This window comes from Colias eurytheme, chromosome 18 (genome assembly GCF_061535395.1).
Source record: "Colias eurytheme isolate Ceu_HAF_F1 chromosome 18, ilColEury1 Martin Lab GWU primary, whole genome shotgun sequence".
Classification (NCBI taxonomy): Eukaryota; Metazoa; Arthropoda; class Insecta; order Lepidoptera; family Pieridae; genus Colias; species Colias eurytheme.
Window position 1 is genome coordinate 9,894,845 of NC_142997.1, and position 27,977 is coordinate 9,922,821.

At 33.9% G+C, this 27,977-nt stretch overlaps 1 protein-coding gene across 1 annotated transcript in view; it reads left to right on the forward strand.

The window, feature by feature from the left end:
- Positions 1–27,977, forward strand: part of LOC149900891 (thyroid transcription factor 1-like) — a 42,925-nt gene that overhangs the window by 9,041 nt on the left and 5,907 nt on the right. The window contains exons 2-4 of the mRNA XM_090112501.1: positions 102–301; positions 15,936–16,084; positions 17,864–17,959. Coding sequence (XP_089968627.1) covers positions 102–301; positions 15,936–16,084; positions 17,864–17,959 — 445 coding nt within the window. The remainder of the gene's footprint in view (positions 1–101; positions 302–15,935; positions 16,085–17,863; positions 17,960–27,977) is intronic.

The following is a 27,977-nucleotide window of genomic DNA, read 5'->3' on the forward strand; positions in this document are numbered from 1 at the left end:
AATCTCTGTAAACTATATAGTTAGGTATCTGTTGTCTATGGTTCCAGCTACTTTACAATACAATCAATACCTACCAGATTCTAACCCCCCACTTCTTCCAGATCAAACTCATCGGGTAGCAGCATCAACTCGCCGCTGGGGCCAGCAGCCTCGTGCGGGATGGCTGCGAACCCCTACGCCGTGCCGCTGTACGGGGGCGCGCCCGTGCAGGGCTACGGCTGCGCCCCCGCGGACCTGCCCCACTACGGGGACATGCGGGGAGCGAGCTGGTACCCAGCGTCCAATGACCCCAGGTTTGCCAGTGAGTCGGTATTTTTTTTTTCATAGTTAGTATTTTTTGACACGTGATATTTTTTAGGTGTGTAAGTATGAATAACAGAGTCTGACGGAAGTTAGTATAAAGATGATGTTTTTTTGTGTATTATACTTTTATAACGAAAATATGGGGTAAAAATATGGGTTAGGATCATAAATTGATTACCTACTTACCTACCTATATGTTTTGTCTTTATCGGAATAAGCAAATTACCATACGGGCATTCTGTACCTTCTCTTAGCAGGATATAGGCAGAAATCTTGAAATTATAAATACATAGGTAGGTACCTATGTAGTTAGGTACTTATATCTATTATCTAAATAAATTTGAACGAAAACTGTCTACCTATGTAAATAATATAACAAATCACGATACGTAGAAGTAAGGTTCTTGTTTCTTTAGGTAAATGTCGAACAATTTAATTAAAAACTTATTAATCTAGAAAAAACAACTGCAAAAATATCAATTTGCCCTATCCAAGTAGATAAACATTTAAAATTGTTCATTAAAATGGCACCATTAATTACATTACAAAAGACAACACCGAAAATTAATGAAATAATGAAATTAATTTTCGCTACTCGCCTCCCTGTCCACGCAAAATGGCGGCGCGTCAATAAATGCGCGCGCACGGAGCGGCACCACGCGGCTGTAATCACACGTAATATCGTATTTTGTTGCGATGTGAGACTAATAAAGCACGTTCTGTATTTAAATTATCTTTTTTTTCAAACTTTTTTCTTTTTTGCTGCCTGCTGCTGCTGGCTGGTTTTGACATACCTATCATTTAAAAATGGAACGTGATAATAATGCGATAGAAAAGAAATGTAATCTTAGGATAAAATAATAATATAGGAGACAAATAATGTCTGTACTCTGTACCTAGTAAACGGGTTCAAGGTTAATTAAAATGCATTTATTAGAAGGTTTTTTGTGTTAGGTCAGGTTAGGTACAGTTGATAGTTGAAAGTCCTAAAACATTTCTATACCGGCCCAAATAGGTATTTGATGAAATTAATTTAATATGGGTTTATAGTTTATACTACCTAGGTCCAAGACATACGAATGAATAGGTTCGTACTAGTACCATAGTTAATATTGTGGGTAAATATTATAAAAATATAAAAAATCCTCTCTCATTATGACTTCTCTTTCACGGTCAATCTTTTTCCGTTGATGACGCACCTCGGTAGTCGGTACCGGTTTCCAATTAGGTAAAACAAATTTCTAGATTTTCTTTACTATCGTTAAAGTTCTAGATATTATTATACCACATGACGCAGTTCATACATATTCATACAAAAAGACATAATATAAGTGAGTAATACTGGTAATGGTAACAAATGGTTTTCCCCATTAGGTACCTAAAATTTGTCCAATTTTTCTAATTCTTGGAAATGATTATACTTACAATCAGACACTAGGCAAAAATAAAATTATAGGTATATAAATTAGGTATAACATTAGAGCTATAAGCATCTAAATATCTGCTTTATTTTGACAAAAAACTTTCGAGGGTTTATTAATTTTTGTTAAATAAAGATTTAAATTATTTGAATATGAAGGATTTTCAAGTTCCAGATTAAACGACGCACACAGCATACGGTATTTAACAAAATAAATGTCTCAAATTGCGGCTTACCTTTAACACGTTCGCTGCGGCACAGATATATCTGTACTTTCCATTACTGCGTTACGGGTCGTTTTAAACCTTGTCCTATACCAGAGATTGTGGCGGCACGAGGCATATTAAACCCCACCGCCCGTAGGAGACCAAAATCCTTTTTTTGGCGCCAAATAAGACAAAGTGTGCGGCTTTTGTCGTGATTATTATTAACAATGAGTTCATTAACCTAAATCTACCGCCGCCCGTGGTTAGATTAGTTAGTTTAGATTCTATGGGTAAAATAAAATGTGGGGTCTGATGTACCCCATACCGCACTGAACAATAGCAGTTTTTCATATAATTTAGTGATGGGAAAAGAAATATCGATTTTATTTAATTGTATTTATTTATCAAACTTATGGATGTTTTTTATTAAAACAGGCCAAACCAGAATATTGTTTGCAACCAGTGCATTCTGTGAGAATTTCCTTTAGTTTTTTTGTCGGCCTCACGACTTGTTAAGAAGATGCGGAGTTTTTCGTAACATCCTACACATCTCCTCTTCTTTGATCCCTTTAAGAGATGATGTGCCTTGTTTGTTGGCTTGTTGACTTGGGCAAGAGTTAAATTTTGATGAGCCATACACCGATTGCTGGGTGTTTTGGATTTGCCGCTAGTTGATTCAATGAACAAACACACTAATAGTAATCATGATTATCAACCTATTTGAAGAAAGTTACTCAACATGTCACATTCACGTTTCTATTAACGATATTTATTATAACGAGTAGTTTGAAAATTAGGTACCTGTATCCACAATCAAGTCCTTCTTTGTAAAAGCTTCAATAAGTTGTTCCACAAATAGTCTCGAATGCGTTGCACAACACTTACCGCGTGAAGCTAGCTTAGGGTGCGGTACGAGGTGCGCGGTGGTACGAGGTGTTCGCAACCTCGTTCCGCACTGTGTTAGAATTATTATTTGTTCAGTGCGGCACGAGGTCTAAGAAACCCGGTATTAAGGTCGGTATACCATTGAACTAGGAATCAATAGCACATCTCAGATATATAGATATCACTTTCCTATACTGAACCTGATGGAAGTTATGCCTCCCGCACGACAGAGAAGTTTAAGTTTTTTCCTACCGCTATAACGACGAGACACGGACAGGGTGTTTCAAGCCCTGTTTCGCAGCGAACGTGTTAAGCAAACACCATTAAGCATTAAAATACTACGTGCGACGCTTCCATCACAGCGACTTTGTAACCTTAGACTAGCCATTCCGTAGATGTAGCAATACAAACATTTTAATTAAATCTCAATGTTTTTATGAACTTTTTAAAACAAAGATGGATTCAAGGTCACGAAAGCTTTTTTAAAAATGAGGCATACAGTAGATTACTTTAGATAATTTTGAAGACAACAAAGATTGTACGCGAACAAAGCCACGAGTTGAATGCTAGTATTCATATGTATAAACTAACTGTGCCCTGCTTCAGCTTTATAATATTAGTACCTATAGATATTAAAATTAAATGGAGCATCAATATCAATATTTTTTGTACCTACTGCATTATTATTCTATTATTTTTTAAAGGTAATAAGGTTCAACAAACCACACCAAATATATTAAATCGGCCTATCGTCATTACTAATAGGTACCTATTAAGTAGACCGTATTATTGTTAAACTATTGAGAAAATATTTGGCCTAAAAGCGCTCTCAGAAAAACTTAAATATACTAGACTCCTATTCACTTGATAAGCCAAATTAATTTTAGTTGGGAAAAAGGAAAAGTCATGCTAAGTTCTTAACAAACAATTTTGATATGAGAACGGCATGTAATATTATTTAATGTAAATATTTTTTGTCAAGTGATTTGAAATGGATAAAACTAGAATTATTTAATCGACTTAGAAAATTCTTTCACCAGTATAAAGGAATATTGTTTCTAAATAATATAGGATAAATATAGGTACATATTATATTTCATTAGCCTCTATCCATAATGGAGCTGTTACTTTGTAATGCCTTAATCCTTAATGCCACATCTATTCTTTATTCTTTGATCGTAATTTGATATAACTGCGCTCGGTGGGTACAGGTGGCATGGCATTCACCTAATTGATACATTGAAATTTGAAACCCGACGTTGTATTGTTTTTTTTTGTATGAAACGTCCTTGATTTAATGCAATTTATTATGACATATTATGTACTGATGACCTACAGATGAGTGATAGGTTAAAAAAAGAGCGTGTGTGCCGAGCACACGTGTCAGAAGTGAAACTTCTTTGGCAAGTTTTAAAATGACCAAAATCGTCGCCTTATTCCATGATTTGACGGTATTGCCATGACGCGACCTTGAAATATAACTCTCAACGCGCCTAAAGAAGTTTCTATTCAAAAAACAGTTGAAAAAAAAACTAAGTAGTCGTTTTTCAGAAAATTACAAACCAGTATATGTTTAACCAAATGAAATATTATAAAACATTGCGCCAACTACTTAATCCTATGACGTTTACCGTTCTTATGGACTATCCTGGACTATCCAAATCAGAATATAAAGATGAAGTTTTTGTTTTAAAAGATAAACATTTACAAAAACCTTCGCGGAATAAGATGGAATGAGTTTCATTAAGAAAACTTTTAGCTTCATGCTTTTCTGACTGTCTATAGTACCTACTTAAGAAGTTATTTAATTCATCGTAGATTTTTTTTAAATTTTTACATAGTGATGATACATATTCTTACTTATACTGTTTATTATGAACGTTTCTCTTATTTTTTTCCTTTCCTTGCGTTACTTACCTACTCAACGTTATTTATCAGCTGTGAAATTATTTTCAATTTCACCTAGTATTTCAACATTTTTAATTACTATTTTAACAATGATAAATAGTCTATCCTGTCCTAATTTCCAAGTAGTCATTTCTGTCTCTATATCGTTAAAATTTTCAGAAATCAGTTCACATGTTTGATTATTATATAGGTAGGTTAGCTATATATACCAAATATTTATTGTGTTCTTAAAATCGTATTAAGAAGCATTAACAAAGTGGATACACTTTAAATAACTTGTATTAAAATTGGACATGCCCTAAACAATAAACGAAGATTCCGGTTCATTTGTTTATTCTGTTATTTTTAAATTATGTATAAACCGTGATGTATTTACACAAATCAATAATAACTTGACAAATCAATTATTACTCACCACTCAAAACCGAATCCAAGATGGCCGAACTCAATACAATCAAACAAGACGGAACTTAATCTAAATTTAATTGTTCAGAGCACCAGTAGTCAGTGAAAGTTCAAATAAACTTATACAAACAATAACCTTGGGTAAGGTCCGAACAGTCAGGGTCGTAATTAGATGATTCTCAAATGTAATAAGTTTTTAAGGTTATTCAAGAAAAAGAAATGTTTATGGCCGTTGCGTTGACCGTTGTGATCTTGTGTTCTATAACTATTTCCTTAATAAAATATGATACTAGAATGAATACGTACTCTTTACATATACAGATAAACAGAGCGGTCTATATATTATGATTAAGAACTTAAATGTTAAAGATGTACAATAGGCGGCTCTATCGCTTGTGGGCGATTTCTTCCAATCAACCAAAAATATTATGTAGGTATATCTGTTGTAGATGGATGTGGATAGTCTTTTATCTAAAGAATACGTGAAATGAACTGGGTAGAATACACTTGAAGGTTATGATTTCCTATAAAATTTAATTAAATGATATCACAAATTAATCTTGGTATAAGCCTAATTATGCAGAAGGTGCAGAAGTATGATATTATACAAATTGATGGGTCCGAAATAATGTTTATAATATATTATTTTATCTGCCAATCAAATTAAATATTAATTATCTGTAGGTACAGCATTACCAAAATGCCGTTGTTTATTACGCCTATAACATTACGAGTCATACCTATATAAATATTAGCTATAAAGTATTTTGTTTGTTTAATAATTCTGAGACTATCGTCAGAACAAACACTTTAAGTATTTCTTCGAGTTTATTATTTTACATAATGACTCAAGTCAGGTCATTAGATACCTACCTACAATGATATATGAGTAAGGTTACGAAACCTTTTTGCTGACTTGGATTTTTATTTATTGTTATCTATTTGCAATTTTGGCTTTATGATTTTCGCTGGATTTACGTAGGTATATAATGAACTAGGAAAAAGCTTCGCTAGAACCATTTATTGTTATCAATTAACAAGGGTATTAAAAGCCATAGGTATCTACTATTCAGATGAAATTTATAAATAATGAAGTGTTTACGATGTCTTATTTCTATTTATAGTAATGTGTTCGCTAAAAATTTAAATTAGTCTCGTATTCACTACGCGTGCGTTAATCAAATACTTACAAACTCTCTGTATGCAAATCGTTAGTCAATAACACCTCATAAAATCATTTTGACGATAACGCGAACAACAATGAGGTGATAAAAACAAACATCATACTCAGCTCCCACTTATCCGAAGATTAGAACGGTAAGCCAGAGCTAACACAAAAAACAAGCGCTCGAATACCGTCCACCGAATTATTACTACTCGAATTGTTTAACCCGGCGGTCCGAGAGCGCTTCCCTGCGGCACGCCGGACCGCGCCCGGTACCTGTTTATGGGAGTCGTGTAGGCAGAGACAAAATAAGCAATTCCGAACGATCCGTCCTATGTTTGTCCACCACTAGAGTCTTGGCTGAGTAAACATGAGGCCTCACGTCCGCAAATAACTAGAGGTCGATGCAGTCGAAGGCTCCGGGTAAAATTATTCTGTAATGCGATGCATGTGAAATATAGTTGGGCAAATACAACGCTCTCCACTCGAGATACTTCTAACGATCCTTGTATCGGATGTCGACACCTAAATATCGGTGAATGATTGTACTGACACTAACGTAACCAATGTGTTGTGTAACACTAAAAATCAAGTGATGTTTTGATAGTTATTTAGGTTGAATTTTATTTTAATTATGTAATAAGTCTGGTTATAATAATATGTCCGTACAAAGTGATTTTAAACTTAAACCGGTTTTAAACATTTTACAAAATAAATAATCTCATACGCGAAATTTTTAATATTTATTTGTGACAATTAAAATCTCTCCTAGGATAAAAACCGTTAAAAACGATTTAAAAAATTAAAACATTCGAAATGAAATCCGCACCAATTTAACTTTTACCTGTAGTATTGCCATATATCAAAGCGTCAGATGCACGCCTCGGCTAGTTGAGATAAAAATTGCCAGAGGAAAAAATAAAATGTGTGACATACTTAGTTGCGGTATAGGCGCGGTTAGAGTGGACACGTCAGACGCAGACGAACGCAGTTTATCTTTGCGGGCAACACTGAGGGAAAAGTCCGAATGTTTACCGTTCCATTCCTCGCTCTATTTTTGTATTTAATTTATAATGTAGCGATATAATTTATGAATTTTGTTTTCCTCAATTGTTGAGTAAAACTTATGTTGCCGTTTAATTTTTAAAGCTTAATATTATGTACCTACAAACTTGGAGAGAATGGTAAACTAAATCATCATAAACTATCAGTAAATAGTCAACAGGCCTTGCATTGATACAAATATTTTTAATTACAACAATAATTGATAACCTCCGGTTAAATATGATAGATATAGATCTATTTATATGACAGTAATTTGCAAAAAACATGAGCATCCGATCTAATCGTATTAAAATCAGCCCCCGATAATATGTCCGAATGTTGCCAGTTAAACAAACGTGTCTGGCAAATTGTGCGTGAGCAAACATGGGGAATAATAGATGTATTGTGTTTCACTCCCCCAGCGGGTAACACTCGATCCATGCATTTTATGAGGGCAATTCGGTTATTTTCATAAGTAATTGCATATTTTGTTAAACGATAATGCATGTGTGATACTTTATCCAGGTTTTCTAGCATCTAAGTGCGTTGTTAGAAATAGATGCATCAGAATACACCATGAAATTCTTTTTTAGTATTTAATTTTCACCATCACATTATGCGAGTCATATTATCAACAATACAGTCAATTGAGTATTAGGTACCTACTACAGGCCTGTACTTTTGAATTCTCATCTGCACTCAGGTGGACAGCTTACAAGTGACGGCATAGTATCTTATTATTATTTTATGCTCTTATATCGTTCTAGATAGGTCACCTGGTGGTTCAAATGACCCATAAATTTTTCAACATGGGCCTGTAGTCTATATTCTATCTATGAACTACAATTTTCATTAAAAAGTATTGACTTTCTTTACCCAAAATAAACTATAACTTGTATAAAAAGGGAATCTTTCAAAATAAGATTTACAACCAACTTTATTTTCCGGACATTTCAGAATACCTGATTTATGGTAACTTCTTTCTAAGTCAAGGTTGCATCTTAGAGTGTGAAACCAGATAGAAGCCCTATCAACTCTCCCCAATGATCTAATCAAATGATATGAGTCAGCTGACAACTTTCCGACGCCCATTAGCTGTAGGTCAATATTAGGCGACGCCGGGAGCTCAGCTTGTCACGTTCAAGTGGTTATATTAAAGATGCAGTATTTGACACTATGTCATTTGTGGTACATTTGATTTGGGATAGTTTTGCAATTATTATTATTTATGTATTAGAGAGCGCATGAAATTAGTTTTTATGCATGTAGGTACTAAAACTGGCCGTCGGACCCGGTTACCCATGCCAATAGGTACAATTAATCTCTAAACTTAGGTACTAAAGTTGACATGGTTTTAGAAGAGCAACTATGGAGTTTCTTGCCGGTTCTTCTCCATAGATAGGTACCTACTACTTCCAGAATCGCTCGTAAATGTTAAAAACTTAGATTACTAAAAATATGATGACAATTTAATAGTGCTTCTAGAAGGAGTCTAATTTAATAAATAAATGCTTGAATTTGTTTTTTCTTTATAATCATTGCATACTACTACGTATAATTACTATACTAAACGCAAGTAAGTCATTAGGGCAAATGAAACCAATCCACCAACCAACGATCACGATTCAAATGATGCTCTATCTAACAAAAACATCTAACAGATAACTCGAACAACTAAAAAGTACCAACCAAGGGCTACTAAAACTAATTATCCATTACGCATTACGATTAAATCAGGCTAGAGGCTTGCTAGAGGGTGTCCAAGAGTGCATTTGATATCAGTGACCAATCGCCGTGAAATTAGTCAGTCGCCCCACAGCAGTGGCTCTGACGTGACTTCGTATTTTATTGTTATATGTAATTCGCTTTGTTATATTTACTTTACGCTTTAATTGAAATAGATTTATAGCTGGTGGTCAATGTCACTATCATTTGCTAGTTCTGGATAGGCTGTTTTAATTTTTTGACGTTGTTCATACACTTGTGATACTGCCAAGCTAAACGGAACATTTTAGCTCTGAAACCGGTCATAAATCCATACTAATATTATAAATGCGAAAGTAACTCTGTCTGTCCGTCTGTTACTCAATCACGCCTAAACTACTGAACCAATTTGCATGTTTGGTATGGAGATATTTTGATACCCGAGAAAGGACATAGGCTACTTTTTACCCCGGGACATAGGATAGGTTTTATCCTGGAAATCCCACGGGAACGGGAAATATGCGGGTTTTTCTTTGACTTCGCGGGCGAAGCTGCAGGCGGAAAGCTAGTTTCAAATAAATAGATGATCACTGGTATCATACACGCACAGTAATTTTGTCCGTCTATCTGATAGGCTTTCACAAATCAGAGAAACAATTTTGATGAGCAACACAGATGGATTAGACCTAGAAAAAGGACCTACCTATAGGCTTTTTGTCAAGCAAAAATCTTGGTGCTTTTACAAATCCACTATGTTAACTATGCAGATATACAGCTTTTCCTTTAAAATACGGACCATATAACGTTAGGATGATATCCAAAAATAATATACCTAGTTGTCAGTGCACAGACCCCTGTCCGACCCCATTCCAATTACAGATCTATTTGTTATGAAAACAAGATTGGACCCGAACTGTCCGAGCCACTCTGGAGGTGACGACAGACGAATAAACTGAATACTAGTTATCATGGTTAGGGTGTGAATTTGATTCGAGGTGCTAAGGTTCTGGACATTTTATAATACGTGGTTTATTAAAATTAGGAATAGCAAATCAGGATTCTTACTATTTAGATGTTGCATTCGAAGATGAAGATATTAATATTTGTAAAAATGAAATTGAAATGCGATTAAAAGAAATAAGTATAGATGAACTTTTACAACCTATTGAACTAAATTTACCTCAACAATTTGACCACAATACAAGTACTGAATGTGTACTTGATAAGTTCGTTATAACGAACAAAACAAGCTAGTAAATAGCTAGTATTCTTTGAATCAAAATAATGGAATATTGCATTATTTTACTAGAATCAAAGTTTTAATTTACGAAAAGCTATTGTCTTTCCAATGAAAGCGACGTAAGTACAACTAGGAAGTATTTCGGATTATTTTAATTTAGTTTTGTTGATATCTACTGTTCTGTGATTTTCTTTTTTTCATTTTTGAGTAAACCGGTGTTCATAATATCAATTTAAATGTTTGTAAACATCCGTTTACGTATCATTAAACGATTTAACCACCCTCGTTCCATACAAATTCAATTAAATATCCATTAAAAAAGATCGCCAACGATAACAAAATGTCCGCTGCTTCATTGACGTTTCAACAAAAGTTCCACAGAGTAAAAAGTTCGATGCACAGATAACATTCTATACAGCCAAAACAGCCGTGGTCGAACAATGACGTAAGACAGAATGGGGAGTTATATTTTATTGATATTGAAAAGACCCTTTTCGATGCTTGAGTGTTGTGTAAATAGAATGAGAGTTGAATCCGTCGGAGCATAATGTGTGGAATATTGCTGCCGTGCGCGTTTCGACGTTACAATAAAATAATATTAGATCCGTTTAGCAAATATTATGTAAAACGGAATTTTATTATTTTAACGTTCCTTACAACGATTCGGCACAGATAACAAATATTTAGTGTGTGAGATCATGACGGATTATTATGATATCTCACAAATTCGATCGTTTTGGGTTTTCTATGAATATTTAGTTAAGACTGTTAGAATCATATTTAAATATACGTTTCATGAATGTGCAAAAATTATGGTAATATCTACATTTGCAATTGTTTCTATAGAAGTAGGTAGGCAGGTACCTACTTCGATATTATTTGGTTAAGGATCCTAGGAACTGCTGTAAGCCAAATGGCTTACTAGACTACCTTATTAATTATTCAACATTATATTATAGTCTTAATGGAATGTACAGTTATCAATGAAACTTACAAAAAAATCGATTATGATAACATAATACTTCCCTAAATAACTACCTACCTATCAAACGGTTAATAATATCGCAAACTGCATTATAAATAAAACCATAAAACTACCAAAAGGATACAATAATTCGACAGCAGTCATTACTAATTTAATTATTAGTTAGATATTTATTATTGTACATCTCGTTACAACGGTGTGTATGTTAAGCTCCGGCTTGTAGCCGTCCGCGTCGGATGGACGGATCGGAAAATTATTATTATAATTTAAGCCTCTTATTTAATAAACATCACCAATCACCATCAGAACAGAATAATCTTTGTGTTTACAAAATAATAAGTATTTGAAATTTATACAAACGACAATTATTAACTAGGAATAAATATCGCAGAACTTTATAAATACTAGCGGTCCGCCCCGGCTTCGCCCGTGGTACATATGAAAAATAGATGTTGGCCGATTCTCAGACTTACCCGATATGCACAGAAAATTTCATGAGAATCGGTCCACCCGTTTCGGAGGAGTATGCAGACTAACATTGTGACACGAGAATTTTATATATAAGACTAGCGGTCCGCCCCGGCTTCGCCCGTGGTACATATTATGAAAAATAGATGTTGGCCGATTCTCAGACTTACCCGATATGCACAGAAAATTTCATGAGAATCGGTCCACCCGTTTCGGAGGAGTATGCAGACTAACATTGTGACACGAGAATTTTATATATAAGATTAAGCTTTTATGCATATTACAAAATATATTACCGAAATATCTTATATTGTAATGTTTTACAATCATTAATAATAAGTAAATAATGGACAAAGTGTTAAATATTATTTTATATTTGCCTTTATATGTATCATATATCATGCACGTGTTACAAAGATTATTTTCTATAAGATGAGCTTGAAACAAAGTTGGTTCTAACTCTAAGAAATATTGTTTAAAAAATTAAAAGTCACTTGAGTGTTAATTGCAATATCTATAATTCTTATTATGGGACAATAGAGTACGCATACATTAGGATTAGACAATATGATGTTAGTCCATTGAATAAAAAGTTCTAGAGTGCGTGAGTTAGTAACGTAAAATGTTTTTTCGGAAACATGTCAAGAGTCCCTAGGTAATAAACATACTAAAACCCCGGGACACTAGGAGGAGCCCCGGAGTGGGGGGAGGGGGGAAATGGGACCATTTTTTCATGTTTCGCTTAAATCTCAAAAACGGTACATGTTAGAGAAAAACTTTCAAGGAAAAGTTGAAAGGCCATAAAATTATCTACAAGTTGTACGTAAATCATTTTTTCCTATATCCTACCGTTTCTGAGTTATCCGCAGTAAAAAATGAATTTCGCTTAAACAATTTCCCCATACTACACATCAATCGATCAAAAAATATTTCTTTCTTCCAAAAAACTCAAATGTGCAACTTGTGACTGGTACTGATAGATTGCTCTTAATTAGGTCTATAATTGGTAAAATTAACACATTCCTCCATGGAAGCCTTTAGGAGGAATCGTTTGTCAAAATATTATATTAGGGTAGTTTGAGTTACTGAACTTGATCTTTTTATTTTTTTCTTCCAAAAAAACTCAAAAGTGCAACTTGTGACCGGTACAGATAGATTGCTCATAATTAGGTCTATCATTGATAAAAATACCAGATTCCACGACGGTGGCGTTTACGGGGAATTGAATTTTGATTAGGGTAGTTACTGAACTTGATCTTTTTATTTTTTTCTTCCAAAAAAACTCAAAAGTGCAACTTGTGACCGGTACTGATAGATTACTCTTAATTAGGTCTATAATAGGTAAAATAAACACATTCCTCCATGGAAGCCTTTAGGAGGAATCGATTGTTAAAATATTATATAAGGGTAGTTTGAAATACTGAACTTGATCTTTTTATTTTTTTCTTCCAAAAAACTCAAAAGTGCAACTTGTGACCGGTACTGATAGATTGCTCTTAATTAGGTCTATAATTGGTAAAATAAACACATTCCTCCATGGAAGCCTTTAGGAGGAATCGATTGTCAAAATATTATATTAGGGTAGTTTGAGTTACTGAACTTGATCTTTTAATTTTTTTCTTCCAAAAAACTCAAAAGTGCAACTTGTGACCGGTACAGATAGATTGCTCATAATTAGGTCTATCATTGATAAAAATACTAGATTCCACCACGGAGGCGTTAACGGGGAATTGAATTTTATTAGGGTAGTTACGATACTTGAACTTTTTATTTTTTTTCTTCCAAAAAACTCAAAAGTGCAACTTGTGACCGGTACCGATAGATTGCTCATAGTTAGGTCTATCATTGATAAAAAAACCAGATTCCACCATGGAGGCGTTTACGGGAAATTGAATTTTATTAGTGTAGTTAGTTAAAAAGTTCAAGTATCGTAACTACCCTAATAATATTCAATACCTCCTAAAGGCCTCCATGGTGGAATCTGATTTTTTTATCAATGATAGACCTAATTATGAGCAATCTATCGGTGTCGGTCACAAGTTGCACTTTTGAGTTTTTTCGAAGAAAAAAAATAAAAAGTTCAAGTATCGTAACTACCCTAATAAAATTCAATTCCCCGTAAACGCCTCCGTGGTGGAATCTAGTATTTTTATCAATGATAGACCTAATTATGAGCAATCTATCTGTACCGGTCACAAGTTGCACTTTTGAGTTTTTTGGAAGAAAAAAATTAAAAGATCAAGTTCAGTAACTCAAACTACCCTAATATAATATTTTGACAATCGATTCCTCCTAAAGGCTTCCATGGAGGAATGTGTTTATTTTACCAATTATAGACCTAATTAAGAGCAATCTATCAGTACCGGTCACAAGTTGCACATTTGAGTTTTTTGGAAGAAAGAAATATTTTTTGATCGATTGATGTGTAGTATGGGGAAATTGTTCGAGCCAAAATCATTTTTTAATGCGTATAACTCAGAAACGGTAGGATATAGGAAAAAATGATTGAGGTACAACTTGTAGATAATTTTATGGCCTTTCAACTTTTCCTTGAAAGTTTTTCTCTAACATGTACCGTTTTTTAAATTTAAGCGAAAAATGAAAAAATGGACCCATTTCCCCCCTCCCTCCACTCCGGGGCTCCTCCTAGTGTCCCGGGGTTTTAGTATGTTTATTACCTAGGGACACTTGACATGTTTCCGAAGAAACATCTTACGTTACTAACTCACGCACTCTAGACCCCCTTTGGAGGGACTCATTCAATGGACTATGTAGATTAGATGAGACTTGATGAAAATACAATAGATACACATACCTGGAATAACTTGCTTTTTGCTTCATGTAAGTAGGTACCTAAACAATACTTTTTGATATCATCATGCATTACATATAGTGACAACAAGTATACACTCGGCGAATTAATTTCATTTTAATAAAGTTGGTACCTAAGGTAGATGCTCACCTGCCTACCTTATTGTGTTAAAAGGCCGTCAACCTTTATCGGTTAGCTATAAAAATTAAAAATTACGTAGTTAGTTCTTTAAAGAAACGAATCTTCAATGGCGGCGCTTATCATTCCCTCTCGCTCACACACGGCCGTACGGTATGCAAAAAAAAAATGGAAAAATAAAATCACTAAAATGTATTTGATTTTCCCTATAATAGTTTTTATCATAAATTTACAATGACAATTATGCATTTGCGAAAGTAAATAATGTTTTATTGGAATTTGACAAAATATGTTCTTTGGGAAAAGTTGTTCAGTTTTATGCGCTTATTACAAGTATTATGGGGATTTTATTACATTCTGTATACGTAAATATGATAATTCATATAAATACACAAATACAATAACAAAAAAGTTTGTCAACAAACAATTTGAAATAATTAATAAAATAATTTTCAATTTACGTTATTTTTATTTTCTTTTTTGCTGATCCTACCATCTGTCAAAGTCAGCTTTGGCCGCCATTGAAGATTCGTTTCTTTATTGAACTGACTAATACAGTACAACATTATTAAAAACTTATTATGACATCGAATTAAAAAAGGATAGTAATAGAAAAATAGCGGGAAGGCACTCTAGTGTCATTATAAAAAATGGCGGAGCATTTAAATGTTGCCACGCGACAATATTAATTTCTACCGACCGTGTTAATTATTTTTTCATTTTCCAATTACTAGGATGAAGTCTTTAATTAAAATGTATTTTTTTATAAATTCGCTAAAAGTTTTAAAATGTGAGCATAATTAATTCTTTGGCTGTGCGTTGCGTTTGCAATATGCATAGATATTTAATATTTATTAATTACATACTTTTTATGAAAACTGGTTTACATTATAGGACAGAAGTTGTAAGTAGGTACTATCTACATAGGGTTGTAAATAGAGCAATTTATTAGTTTTTTCCTATCACATGCCCGATTCAATGCAATCATGGTTGACTGCTGCGCCTATATGCGCGAATATTTTTAAGCGTGGTTGAAGTAGGTAGGTAGTTCATGTGGAGACTATAAAGAAACAATAAAATTAGGTACAGAATGCTGATAACATTGTCAGTGTATAAAATCAATCAGAGAAACAGATTTGGATTATAGTATGTCTTTAGTCTTACCTTAGTCAACTTTCCTTTTGTTAGCTTTTCCCCAGCCCCCTAAAAATAGTTACCAAAAAAAGTTTGCGTACCTGAGCGGCCGTTTTAGTTTCCAGGCTGATGACGTCCACCTCCGGGGGCATGGGGCATGTGAACAATATGGGCGGGCTGGCGGCGTGCGCGGGGCCGGACGCAAAGCCCATGCAGTTCCCTCTAGCCCAGAGACGCAAGCGGAGAGTGCTGTTCACGCAAGCTCAGGTGAGGTTATTTTTGCACTTGGTGACGTCACAAAGACAAGAATATCTACAGGGTTTATGGTTGATAGAGCGCGCTTGTAGGAGGATTTTAGGATGTCACAGGTGTCTCTCAAGCTAAATGAATCTACTACATAGGTACATAATATGCAAAATCCGCCGATAGATTTGACAAAAATTCCTAAAAATGATAGAAACCTGTTTATTAGGCCACCAAACGAAAGCAATAGGTACCTATTATTTCTTCATACAGTAATTTTATATGGAATACAGAGTACTTAAATTGATAAATAACCTTCTATGTAACAAAAATATAAACAAGTAGATTAGGTTCTGTTTATTCTAGTCTGAAAATGTTTGTAAGCATTTCAAGGGATTATGTATTCCGATATTGATTAAGTATTGTTTTGATTTAAAACATAGATAGTTGGTAGATTCATACTTAGACTAGAAATATTAACAAATGAATAATTTACGTTCAAAAATATATAGGTAAATTCGTGTAATATTCGTGCCAAATATGTTATTTCTTTGAAATTCAGCAAATGTGTGCGACGGAGCGTGTCACGGCTATAAAAACAGTAACGAATCGTCGCATAAGGTTATAATCGTGCAGTTAATAGCCATCTTTATGTGAGGGGAAGTTTGCGTCATATCCATCGAGTGTAATGATGTAAAATATGCATTATTTACTTTCAATTTTCGTATTTATGTTACCTGATAACATTGATCAAGTAGGTATCAACTTTAACAGAAAATATGTATACGTTATAAGCAATTTGCCACAAAAGTTCACGTTGTAGGTATCTATTTAGTATTTATACATAACAAGCATTTGTACCAATTTACATTATTAAAACGAGAACCAGAGACAATAGAATATAAAGCGCGTAATATAATATTCAGTGTTGCCTTCAAATTACGTTAAGTCAGTTTAATTTCCCCACCCTCTACCGCAAGCCACGCCTCTTCAAAGATATACTATATTTCGTGTAATTAATTCTCTTCCCTGAATGTTGCCCGCGTTCCCGCTTCCAGTGGGGTGACGTGTTGCCACCTACAAAATATCTACCTACATTTAGGTAGGTTTGTAGTGTTGTGGAATCATTTGCGATTACGATTGTGGAGTAATGGGTTAAGAGATTTTCTAACAACGAATTGCAAGCATTAACTTTACTTAAAATTAATTGTATTTCGGGTCAATAGGTACTATAACGTCATTAATTCTTTTGCAATATATGTATACCTACATAGGTACTGAAATTTTAACTTTTTATACCTAGGTCAAATAACTATTATTACATATTAATAATAACTACCATTTTAAAATCATTGAATCATTAAAATTTAAATCATTTGGTAGTATAAAACGTATTACACTTATCGAATGATATCTGAAAAGATTTTATTTCAATGTATCTCTTGTCATGTTGCGCCCTTATATGAACCTGTATGTAAAAAATGTTGTGTGGTTGGTTGGTTTTATGAAACCAAGGTAAAAGTGAATCTGTTATCGTACGGTTCGACCGTCACGCGACATGCGCTACACAGACCAAAAAGTACGAGAGAGAGACGATGTAATAAAAGTTTCACTTTAATAATATTTATTTAATTATTTACAAATAATCAAATGAATGAGTGTGTAATTAATAATTATCATAATTCATAAAGGGACTTTACCGTTCAATTATAAAAGAAAAAATATTCCAAACTCAGCGCCATTGAACATCCCTTAAAACTTGCGTAAGCAAAATTAGTTTTTTCATTATAATATTTTGCGCAGGTTTACGAATTGGAGAGGCGGTTTAAGCAGCAGAAGTACCTGTCGGCGCCCGAGAGGGAGCACCTCGCGTCACTCATCCACCTCACACCCACTCAGGTGAGTGATATCGATCAGGGAGCTTGACCTCTGAGTGCGTGACGTCATTGGATTTGCGTGTTTGGTTTAGTTTTATAACAGGTGGATAAGATATTATGTTGTCATACCCTAGATATATTGTACGGTGGACCTACTATTAATATTAAAAGAAGTCTTATTAACGGTTGGATTATGCAAGTTTTCATACCGTAGGTACCTACATACAGTAATTGTACCTATTATTAATAAATGTTGTATAATATGGGTTATTTGCAGTTTATAACATTATTCTATACTTACTACGGATAAAATATTGGTTTTCTATGGTAGAATTAGCGAGAATATCTTAATTTAGAGGTGGATAAATATTTATTATTTACCTTCTAGGAAATTGTTTATGGAAAATGTTCGTTAATTGAAAACTCTCGAATGCACGACCAAAATTTTATTAGAAAAGTTGTTTCATAACTTTCAATTTAAAATTAAAAGAAGCAAGAATGTTGTGATGAAAATTTACTCATTCAATTAAATATCAATAATTTATAGGCGTAATTCAAAATTCAAACCACAGACTAATAATAATATACCTACTACGTATACAGATTCAAACAAAGGACTGGGTCGCAAATATATTCAGTCTCACTTATTTATTTGCCTAAAAAATCAATATAATACACATAAGTCATTTTATTACAATTTGTTTTATTTATTTTATTCATAACTTTTAACCGTGCGTGGAAAATGTCCTGAAATATTTATTTATTACGAAACTAACATTGAAACGTTATAAACATTATACTAAATAGTATATCATCTAATCATCATCTAATCCACCTTCACCTACACCCTGATACAACACAACTAATTTGTTTTCGCACAATTTGTCACAACCACGAGGGTGCAACAGACAGACAACATAAATCACATTACAATCGCTTTGATAACGCCCGCGGCTCCAATTACGCGATACAAAACATCGATATAACACAACGCCTACAAGGGCGAACACAAACGCCTCGGGCACAGATAACGTATGGGGTGCCGCGGGCGCGGAAGTTGGGAAACCAGTGTTGGCAACACTGTTATGTCAATTGACACGACATTTTTATTGGCAGAAACAATAAACTATCGTTTGAATGACGAATCTAGTTGTTATCTTTCAATTATGTCATTTGGTTAATACAGGTAACTTTTTGAATACAAAATACAAAACTTATGAGAAAATAGTAAGTACATAGGTATTATCTCGTTTAACACAACGCTATTTATACATTAAAGATTAGATTATAAAAAAGCGTGTGTGCCGAGCACATTTGTCAGATGTGAAACTTCTTCGACTAGATTCAAAGATCCCAAAATCATCGCCTTACTTCATGTCATGACGGTTTTGCCATAACGCGAACTTGAAATTTTACTCTCAACGCGCCTGAATCTAATATACTTACTTAAAATATTTGCAGTGTAAAATGTGTAGGTAGGTAGATAAGTCCTTACTCCTTATTATGCAACAGGGAAGAACCCCTAGGGAATTTTCGCTACATCGGAACATCATTATTATGATATGAAACAAATCTTTTAACTAAATAGGGGCGTTACGTTCAATGTTCATGTTTATTTTCATTTTATAATGTCGTTTTTTAATCTTTTACCATTCACTGATTTTAAGAAACGCTTTTTTCGTTCATATAATATAACTAAGGTTATTAGTTATGTAGATAATATTATGTCGGAGATTAATATAAAAAGAAAAACATTTGAAGTATTGTTAAGCTCTGAAAATGTCCAATGACCAATCCAATTATAAATTCACGTTATTCAAATATTGTAAATAAACATTCGAACGGAAATTGATACATAGTACATAATCAAAATGGACTTCCTTCAATGTAATATTTGAATGTTGGCAACACATAAGATGCGTTCAGGTTAGCTCGTTATGTTGGCATCTTGTTCACGCATCGCTTACAACACGAAATCTGGGGTTGCTTTGATTCTGGATATTTTTCCTTGTCTGAAAATTTTCGAGTGGTGTCTTCAAATTAGTGAACACATTCCTTTGAAGCCTGCGAGTTGAAATGTGATGTTTGTTGTTTGGAACAGTGTAAAGGGCATTTCAACGACGTACTTATAAAATCGATTATATTTTTCTACAAATTTGGAACTTGGATACCTTGTTTTTTGGTATTTTTTGTGGCTTGTAACGATTCGTTAAAAACGGTAAATATGATCTAATTTTTATTGAAAAAACTTTCAAAGAATTGTAATTAGAATTAAGACGCGTTATCTAACTAAATCAAAATAATCCGGCTCAACAAATAGTGGGAAATAATGTTTTATTTATCAAACAAAACCAAGTTCACAACCTCTGTCGGAGCGCGGTAGCTGTTATTAATATCTGTCACCGGCACGCGGCCCGATTTCCCACATCGCGCGACCGAAATTCAAATCCTTCATAACAAAGACCCGATAATCTCGGCCGTGTCAATATAAATTTCATAAACGCCGCGCTACCCCAACAAAGGCCGCAAACATCCATGAATAATCTCCATTTTGAGGGTGTCAACACCATTTACGATTTGAATGCGCGCCAAAACAAACGTCAAATGTCAAACGGTGAAGCTAGACAACGGCGCGGTGGGGTGAAGTAATTATAACGCTTTGTTAATGTTAATTGTTAATTAGTTCACACGGGGATTTGCAGACAGGTTCAGTGACCAACCTGTATCAATGTAATGGTATACCTAATTGATTGGTGCATATAAAATTATTCTCAAGTGACAATTACTTCGACACACAGTATTCGTACAAATGACTTTTAAAGATAAATAAAGTATCATGCAATAGGTATGAAAAGAAGTTACAACGCATATTATTTGAAGACCAAATATTACAACAATCTATACCTAATTATTGTTCTATGCAATACCTGTACAATGGATAATAACTAATAACCTACTTTCTACTAAAAAAGGGGATAATAGTTGCCATAATAACAGCAAATCATTGCCCTCATTGCATAATGACGTGTTAGCATAAATTAGCCCAGTAGTGGTCAGTCGGCAACCCTTCCAATCTGTCAGAAACATTTATGCCAGACCCGACCTCATAACTGTGTTTAATTAATATTTTAGATTCGGAATTGAAAATTAGTTTCAAATTACGCGAATTTGATCTACATTTTTAGTAAATTACATTATCAGGGCTGGCAAAGTGGCAACACAGCGAATAAGAATTACCTATTATGAAGAAAAAACATAAATTTGATTTTTTACTTATTGTACATACCTACCTAAGTACTTACTGTAAATAAAATGAAATCAATCATCTATTTTCGTGTTCTACCGTTTCCATGGTAGGTATTTTTAACGTTTAGTAAGTTTGTATCTCCAATATGCTAAATGCTAATAATATTTAAGATTATATTTAAATTAAGTATGTTTGGTGAAAAACATTGAGTTACTATGTACTAGAGAGGACATCGCTACTACACTATTTGTAACACGAGTTAGAGTCAATCGTCTCAAACCAATTTTTTTTTGTTACATTGATTGGTTTTAATTTATAAGTATTATGAGGCAAAATATCTACTAAGTATATGGCTCACTAGCCACCCCGCGCCGCCGCGCTTGTCGCACAGATTTTGTTGTTGGTCTACACGTAGTAGGTAATAATACCTCAATGTACTAACATCAAACTATGTTCTACAGTAACTATTCATTCCCTTGTCTTTGTTTCCAATTACTCAAGTCCATTATAAATAATCCTATCAATATAAAATATTCTAGTAAAAGAGATGGACAGATTTATTCACCAGAAAGGATAATTAAATGTCGAGTATGTCTTTATGCCTTGTTAACAAACGGAAATAAAAAATAAGAACACTGTAACTGCTTCGTTTTATTGAATCAGATTGACTGGTCGTTGGGCAATTTGTGGCGCAAAAAGAAAACGAAATTTGTAAGATATTTTGTTTCTTTTTTGTTTATAAAAGGTACAAGAATATTATTTAAGTAATGTAAATAAGAAAATGTGAAATCAAACGGACATACTTATCATATATACCTACCTATCACGCTTTTCCTTACGTCTGCGTCGCGTCGCAGCAAACAATCAATTAATCAATTAGAATCGTATAAAATAATTTTCTACTATAATTTACTTTTCGCCCGCTTTGTCTAAAACCTAAAAATTACATACTACCTTCCTCTTGAATCACTCTATCTATTAAAAAAAAAACACATCAAAATCCGTTGCGTAGTTTTCAAGATTTAAGCATACAAAGGGACATAGGGTCAGAGAAAGTGACTTTGTTTTAGGCTATGTAGTGATATCGATAAAAAGAAGAGAAGAACAAACAAACATGCGTGATTTAATTTAAATATTATGTGTACTAAGGCTTCACAAACTCAACCAATAGCCTTGTAAATGAGATGCGAACATTTTTTTTTATTGTATCGGAATTTATTTTATTTTATTTAAAGGAAAATCGTGTTCACCATGATTAATTTTGGCATATTACAAGTATAATATGAGATATTACATTTACGATCAAACAATGGTATCTTTTTTAAATGGAAAGTTTTTCAGGCATTTAATAAAAGAGAGGAAAGCCTGAATTTACAAAAAAGTTTTTATATATTATTGTTACAAAATAGTAAATATATATACAGCGGGTTGAACAAAAAAGGCGCGCATCGTAGGGTGCCCTAATGCTATATTTATGCACTCGACGGCCAAGTATCCATTTTGTGAATGAACAGCAATCTGACAGCTCATCATTGTTTCAACTTTCAACTTGCTACCATTATTCCATTCCCGCCATTACGCCCGCATGCGTCGCATCCGGCACAGACTATATTCGTGACCATAGACAATGGGAGGGACTAGAGACAATATCCGCGATGGAGGTCTTTGTCTAACGCTTTTTTTTAATGCATTGTTGAAAATATTAGATAACCGTATTGAATAACCGCTGGAGTACAACAATGTAATGATGATATTGATATGGTGTCAATGACTTTTCTGTTATGACAGTAGGTACCTATAAGTTATTTTAAAGTGAGAGTTCTTATAAGCGTTGAGAGTAAAATTTCAAGGTCGAGTCATGGCAATACCGTCACGTCATACAGTAAGTATGGCGACGATTTTGGTATCTTTGAATCTTGCTCAAGAAGTTTCACTTCTGACACGTGTGCTCGGCAAACACTCTTTTTTTAAACTAGTGGTTATAAAACAGATTATTATAGACATTTTAAACCGTCGCGGCCTCTCTATTCAACCATTACAATAAGCACTAACAAAATTAAACCGAAAACCGACAATTACTTAAAAGGGATAAATCAAAACGCGAAATAGAACTCCCAGGAGTCAACAAGGGGGAGGGGAGGGAGTCGGGAACATCGAAATTTACTTAAGTTAAATAACAGTGCCCCGTGTTTGCTCGTCAAATACGATGCGGTCCGCGCAGTCGTTTATTGCGAATCGTGTTTCTATTTCTACGTAGCTGTACAATAGCTATATATTGTTGGAACATTTTCTACATGCTTTCTGTTTGGATCTGCAATTTGTTATCTTAGGAAATAATATGCTTGATTAATAACATTTATATACAAAGTCTTTATTTGCACAAATAATGTATACTAGGTGTTTTGTACTTAGGTTCATGTTTCGCCACGATTAGCATGCAAATATTAAACATCAATAAATCTACCGTAAAAACTCTACTATGTAAGTAATAATATTTTATACTAAACTTTTCTTTTTACGAATAAAATGCTATAGCTTCTGTTTCAAGGTTTCAAGTGATCTTGGTACCTCTATCACCTCTATGATAATATCTACATATTAGGATAGAGCTGGCTCTATCACAGTACCTATAATTAATGTGTATTATCATGACATCATAATATTTCAATCTGTGTAAAACATCAATAACCAACATCAAAGTAGGTAGAGTAGGTGCTCTGTAATCTCAGCACAAGAATCATTCAATAAAGTAAAGAAAGATTTGTACAAAGTTTCAATAACTATCAAATTTGACCGCAATCTCGCCACAACAGGTATTGACAGCAAGCGTAATAATTACCTTCAAATCCGCCATTCAACAAAGCCTTTCGGCTCATCTCATAATAGCCCTATAATTTTCCAATAATTCCACTTCATTTTTTTTAATCCCCGTGAGATTTCAATGAACTTCCTGCCAAAGGCTGGCCGCAAATCATCTGCCTACTTTTATAAAAAGTAAAATTGTTTATGGTATCATGCTTTTTTTTAAACGAACGCATTCATTCATGCAATCAACATGTCAATGTAGATTTAAATATGGAACGTTGATTTGTTTCAGGTTTTTAAATTCCCGCGCTCGTGAATTTTTAAATTTAGGTAGTTTTTTTTTTTTATATGAAAGAAGGCAAACGAGCATGTGGATCGCCTGATGGTAAGCAATTCCACAGCCCATAGGCATCTACAGACGTGTCCGAGGATGTGTTGCCGACTTTTTAAGGTGGAGGTATATTCTCTTTTTAAATGCCTCGATGTCATAGGCGTTCGGGAATATCGCCGAAGGCAGGCTGTTCCACAATTTGGTTGTGCGCGGAATGAAGTGGCGGGTAAATCGCACCGTACTAGAGCGCCAGAGGTCCAAATGGTGAGCGTGAAACTTGGTCTTATGCCGTGCGGTACGGTTGTGGTTATGGTTACGGTTGTGGTTACGGTTGTAGTTATAATAATTTAATTTAATTTCCATAACAGTACCTATTAATAGAGTGATTATTGTTATTGAAGAAAGTGAATAATATCTATTAATTCAGTGCTTAAACAGGTACGTATTTTTATTAATGTTTTTTTCAGACATGTAGTTTTATAAACATTTTTACATTACGTTAAAATTGCCTATTCTTTATGTGATGCGCAATTTAAAGACTTTGCAATTTCACAATAGAACCTGCTTACAATAACTCAGGTGCATTATCCGTTAGATAATAGATATTTATCCCATTCATTGAGAATACTTACCGATTCGTGGTTGAGTATTGCAATGGTTTCGCGGTTATTACACAATATTTTGTTGAATAGATTTTCAATAATATTACTGAGATTATAATAGTGGTTTGCTTTTAGATTTATTATACGGCTGTTAAAATGTTTCGTTTCGAGTTTCGACTTCATGTAAGTTTCTTGATTCTATATAATCGTTTTGAAGTGCTTGAAAATATATGATGATATGACGATTCCATTTATGATGTAGGTACCTATGGTTAAAAAAATTAATAATAGGTACATCATATCATCATGTCTTAGTCTAGGTTCAAATTCAGTCCTTTGTTCATTTTATATTATTATTTATAAGCTTTATTATTATATTTATAATCTTTTTTTAAATCTTATTCCCGTCGCATTATCTTAGGCGGTAGGTATTTATTGTAGCTCTATCATCGCATAATTTATTTACTCAACAGTCTACATTCTATAATTATACTAGGTTTCCGCCCGCGGCTTCGCCCGCGCAGTCAAAGAAAAACCCGCATAGTTCCCGTTCCCGTGGGATTTCCGGGATTGCGTCATTTTCCTGGGATAAAAAGTAGCTTATGTCTCTTCTCGGGTATTAAAATATCTCCATACCAAATTTCATGAAAATTGGTTCAGTAGTTTAGGCGTGAATGGGTAACAGACAGACAGACAGAGTTACTTTCGCATTAATTATAATATTAGTATGGAATAACAAAAGATCATCTAAATAATAAATATCAACCAAATTCAACATCAATGAGTAGATAACAAACATTCAATCATAACACTCATAAATAAATATTTATTATCTGTTAATCTCTAATCACAATCTCAATCAATTCAAAATTTCCCCCGCCATAAACAAACATTATTTAAAAACGTTATAATATCGTTTTGATCATCCTAATCAGTTTATTAATTTTGTAGTCTATGTACATGTTTCACGCTTCACGGGCAAGGGAGAGACGGGGGCGTGTTGGGAGTTGCCCATAGAGTATAGACATGTCTGTGGTATAGACTATAGATATGATAGAGCATAGACTATATAATTATTATAGATGATTATTGCGTAGGTATTGTTAGAATTTCCGGAAACAGCTATCCTACTAATATTATAAATGCGAAAGTTTGTGAGGATGTGTGTCTGTGTGTGTTTGTTACTCTTTCACGCAAATTCTACTGAACCGATTACAATGAAATTTAGCACACATATAGAGGGTAACTTGGATTAACACATAGGGTAGGTTTTATTCCGGAAATCCCACGAGAACGAGAACTATGCGGGTTTTCCTTTGAAAACGCGGGCGATATCAAGTAATACCTATTATAGATGCCCTTGTTTTTAGGTACGTTTATTAAATTACATTGATGACACTTTTCCATGGAGTATCTAAAAGAGTAGAGAAAAGGCTAGGTACCTATAAATAAAATATAAACATTCACTGATAACTGAATGCCTTTATGTGTAGAATGTAGATGTAGCTAATGTTTGTAAATATTGCAAAGATTTTTCAAGTGAAAGTAGGTACCTACCTAATACTTTCATTTGAAAAATCTTTAGAACATAGTAACTGGAGTCTAGCATTATACTTTGCTAGCTTTCCGCCCGCAGCTTCACCCGCGTTGTAAAAAATATCCCGCATAGTTTATGTTTCCGTGGGATTTCGGGTATAAAATCTATATTATGTTCTTTCACAAGTCTAAAACAATCTCTGAGTCAATTTCCATACAAATAGTTTTTAGTAGTTTAGAACGAAGAGACAGACATGCAGACATAATAGTTTGCATCACTACATAGTATAAAACAAAGTCGCTTTCCCTGTCCCTATGTCCCTATGTCCCTTTGTACGCTTAAGTCTTTGAAACTACGCAACGGATTTTGATGCGGTTTTTTTTAATAGATAGAGTGATTCAAGAGGAAGGTTTATATGTATAATAATATCCATTAAGTAGTGGAGAAGTACTGTTATTTTTGAGGTTTCTAATGTGATGTCGTAAAAAATTACATTTATTCCGCTTACATTGCAAACGCAGGCTGAACCCTACGAGTTTTATCAAAATAATGTACTAAGTATTATACACATTGAAAAGGTCTACAGAAAAGTCCGCGATGGTATATGTCTATCTCTTATGGATAACCCACAATTACTTTTTTTGTCATTTACTTTTTACGACAAATAATGGCTAATTTTCGAAGCGATTTTAACCAATACAGCATTAATCCTTAAGCAATTAAATACCATGGATACATTGTTCATTTAATATAGATCTATATGGCCCTTTACACCGCATGATTTAAGTGAATATTTTCGAAGATATTACAGATTTAAAAATTGCGGGACGTAGCGTTTGCGGCCGCCCGGCTATGTATTTTATACCCGTGCGAATTGCGATGCCGGAGCGGGCCGCTATATTTTTATACCTATACAATGTTCACAATTTTTCTGTAGTGTATTTAGTATCAGCATTGCACCCGTGCGAAGCCGGGGCGGGCCGCTAGTTTATAATATTAATAAAATTAATATATTATGTAGTGGGGATAATTCTTACCACTCTTGTACTTTGTGTTGTACATGAATAAATAATACATAGGTACTAGAAGGTGCTAGAAGTCTGTAACAAACATCTTCAACATGTCTTTTACCAAAAGCGGTGAAATTGGCTGCATATTAGATATTTTTTTTTTCAATAAACAAATTCTGGCACAATAATAAGTTTAATTTTTATTTATAAAAATATCTATTCCGCGAATAATAAAATAGGTTCGTATTATTCTCATTCACCTGGAAATACAAAATATAACCAATAAATGGCAACACAACTGTAAAAACAATATTCTACAATGTCGCATTCCGTCACGTTCGTACCATGGTATTTATTACCAGGTAGCAAGGTCGAAAGTTGTTTAACCAAACTCGTATTGACATAAGTACAGATTAAATGAAAGGTATTGATCGTTTGACAGTCTGTTTATTTAACGTCGAACACAATATCTCTTTTAATTCTATCTCTAATCACGCGTCACAAATCA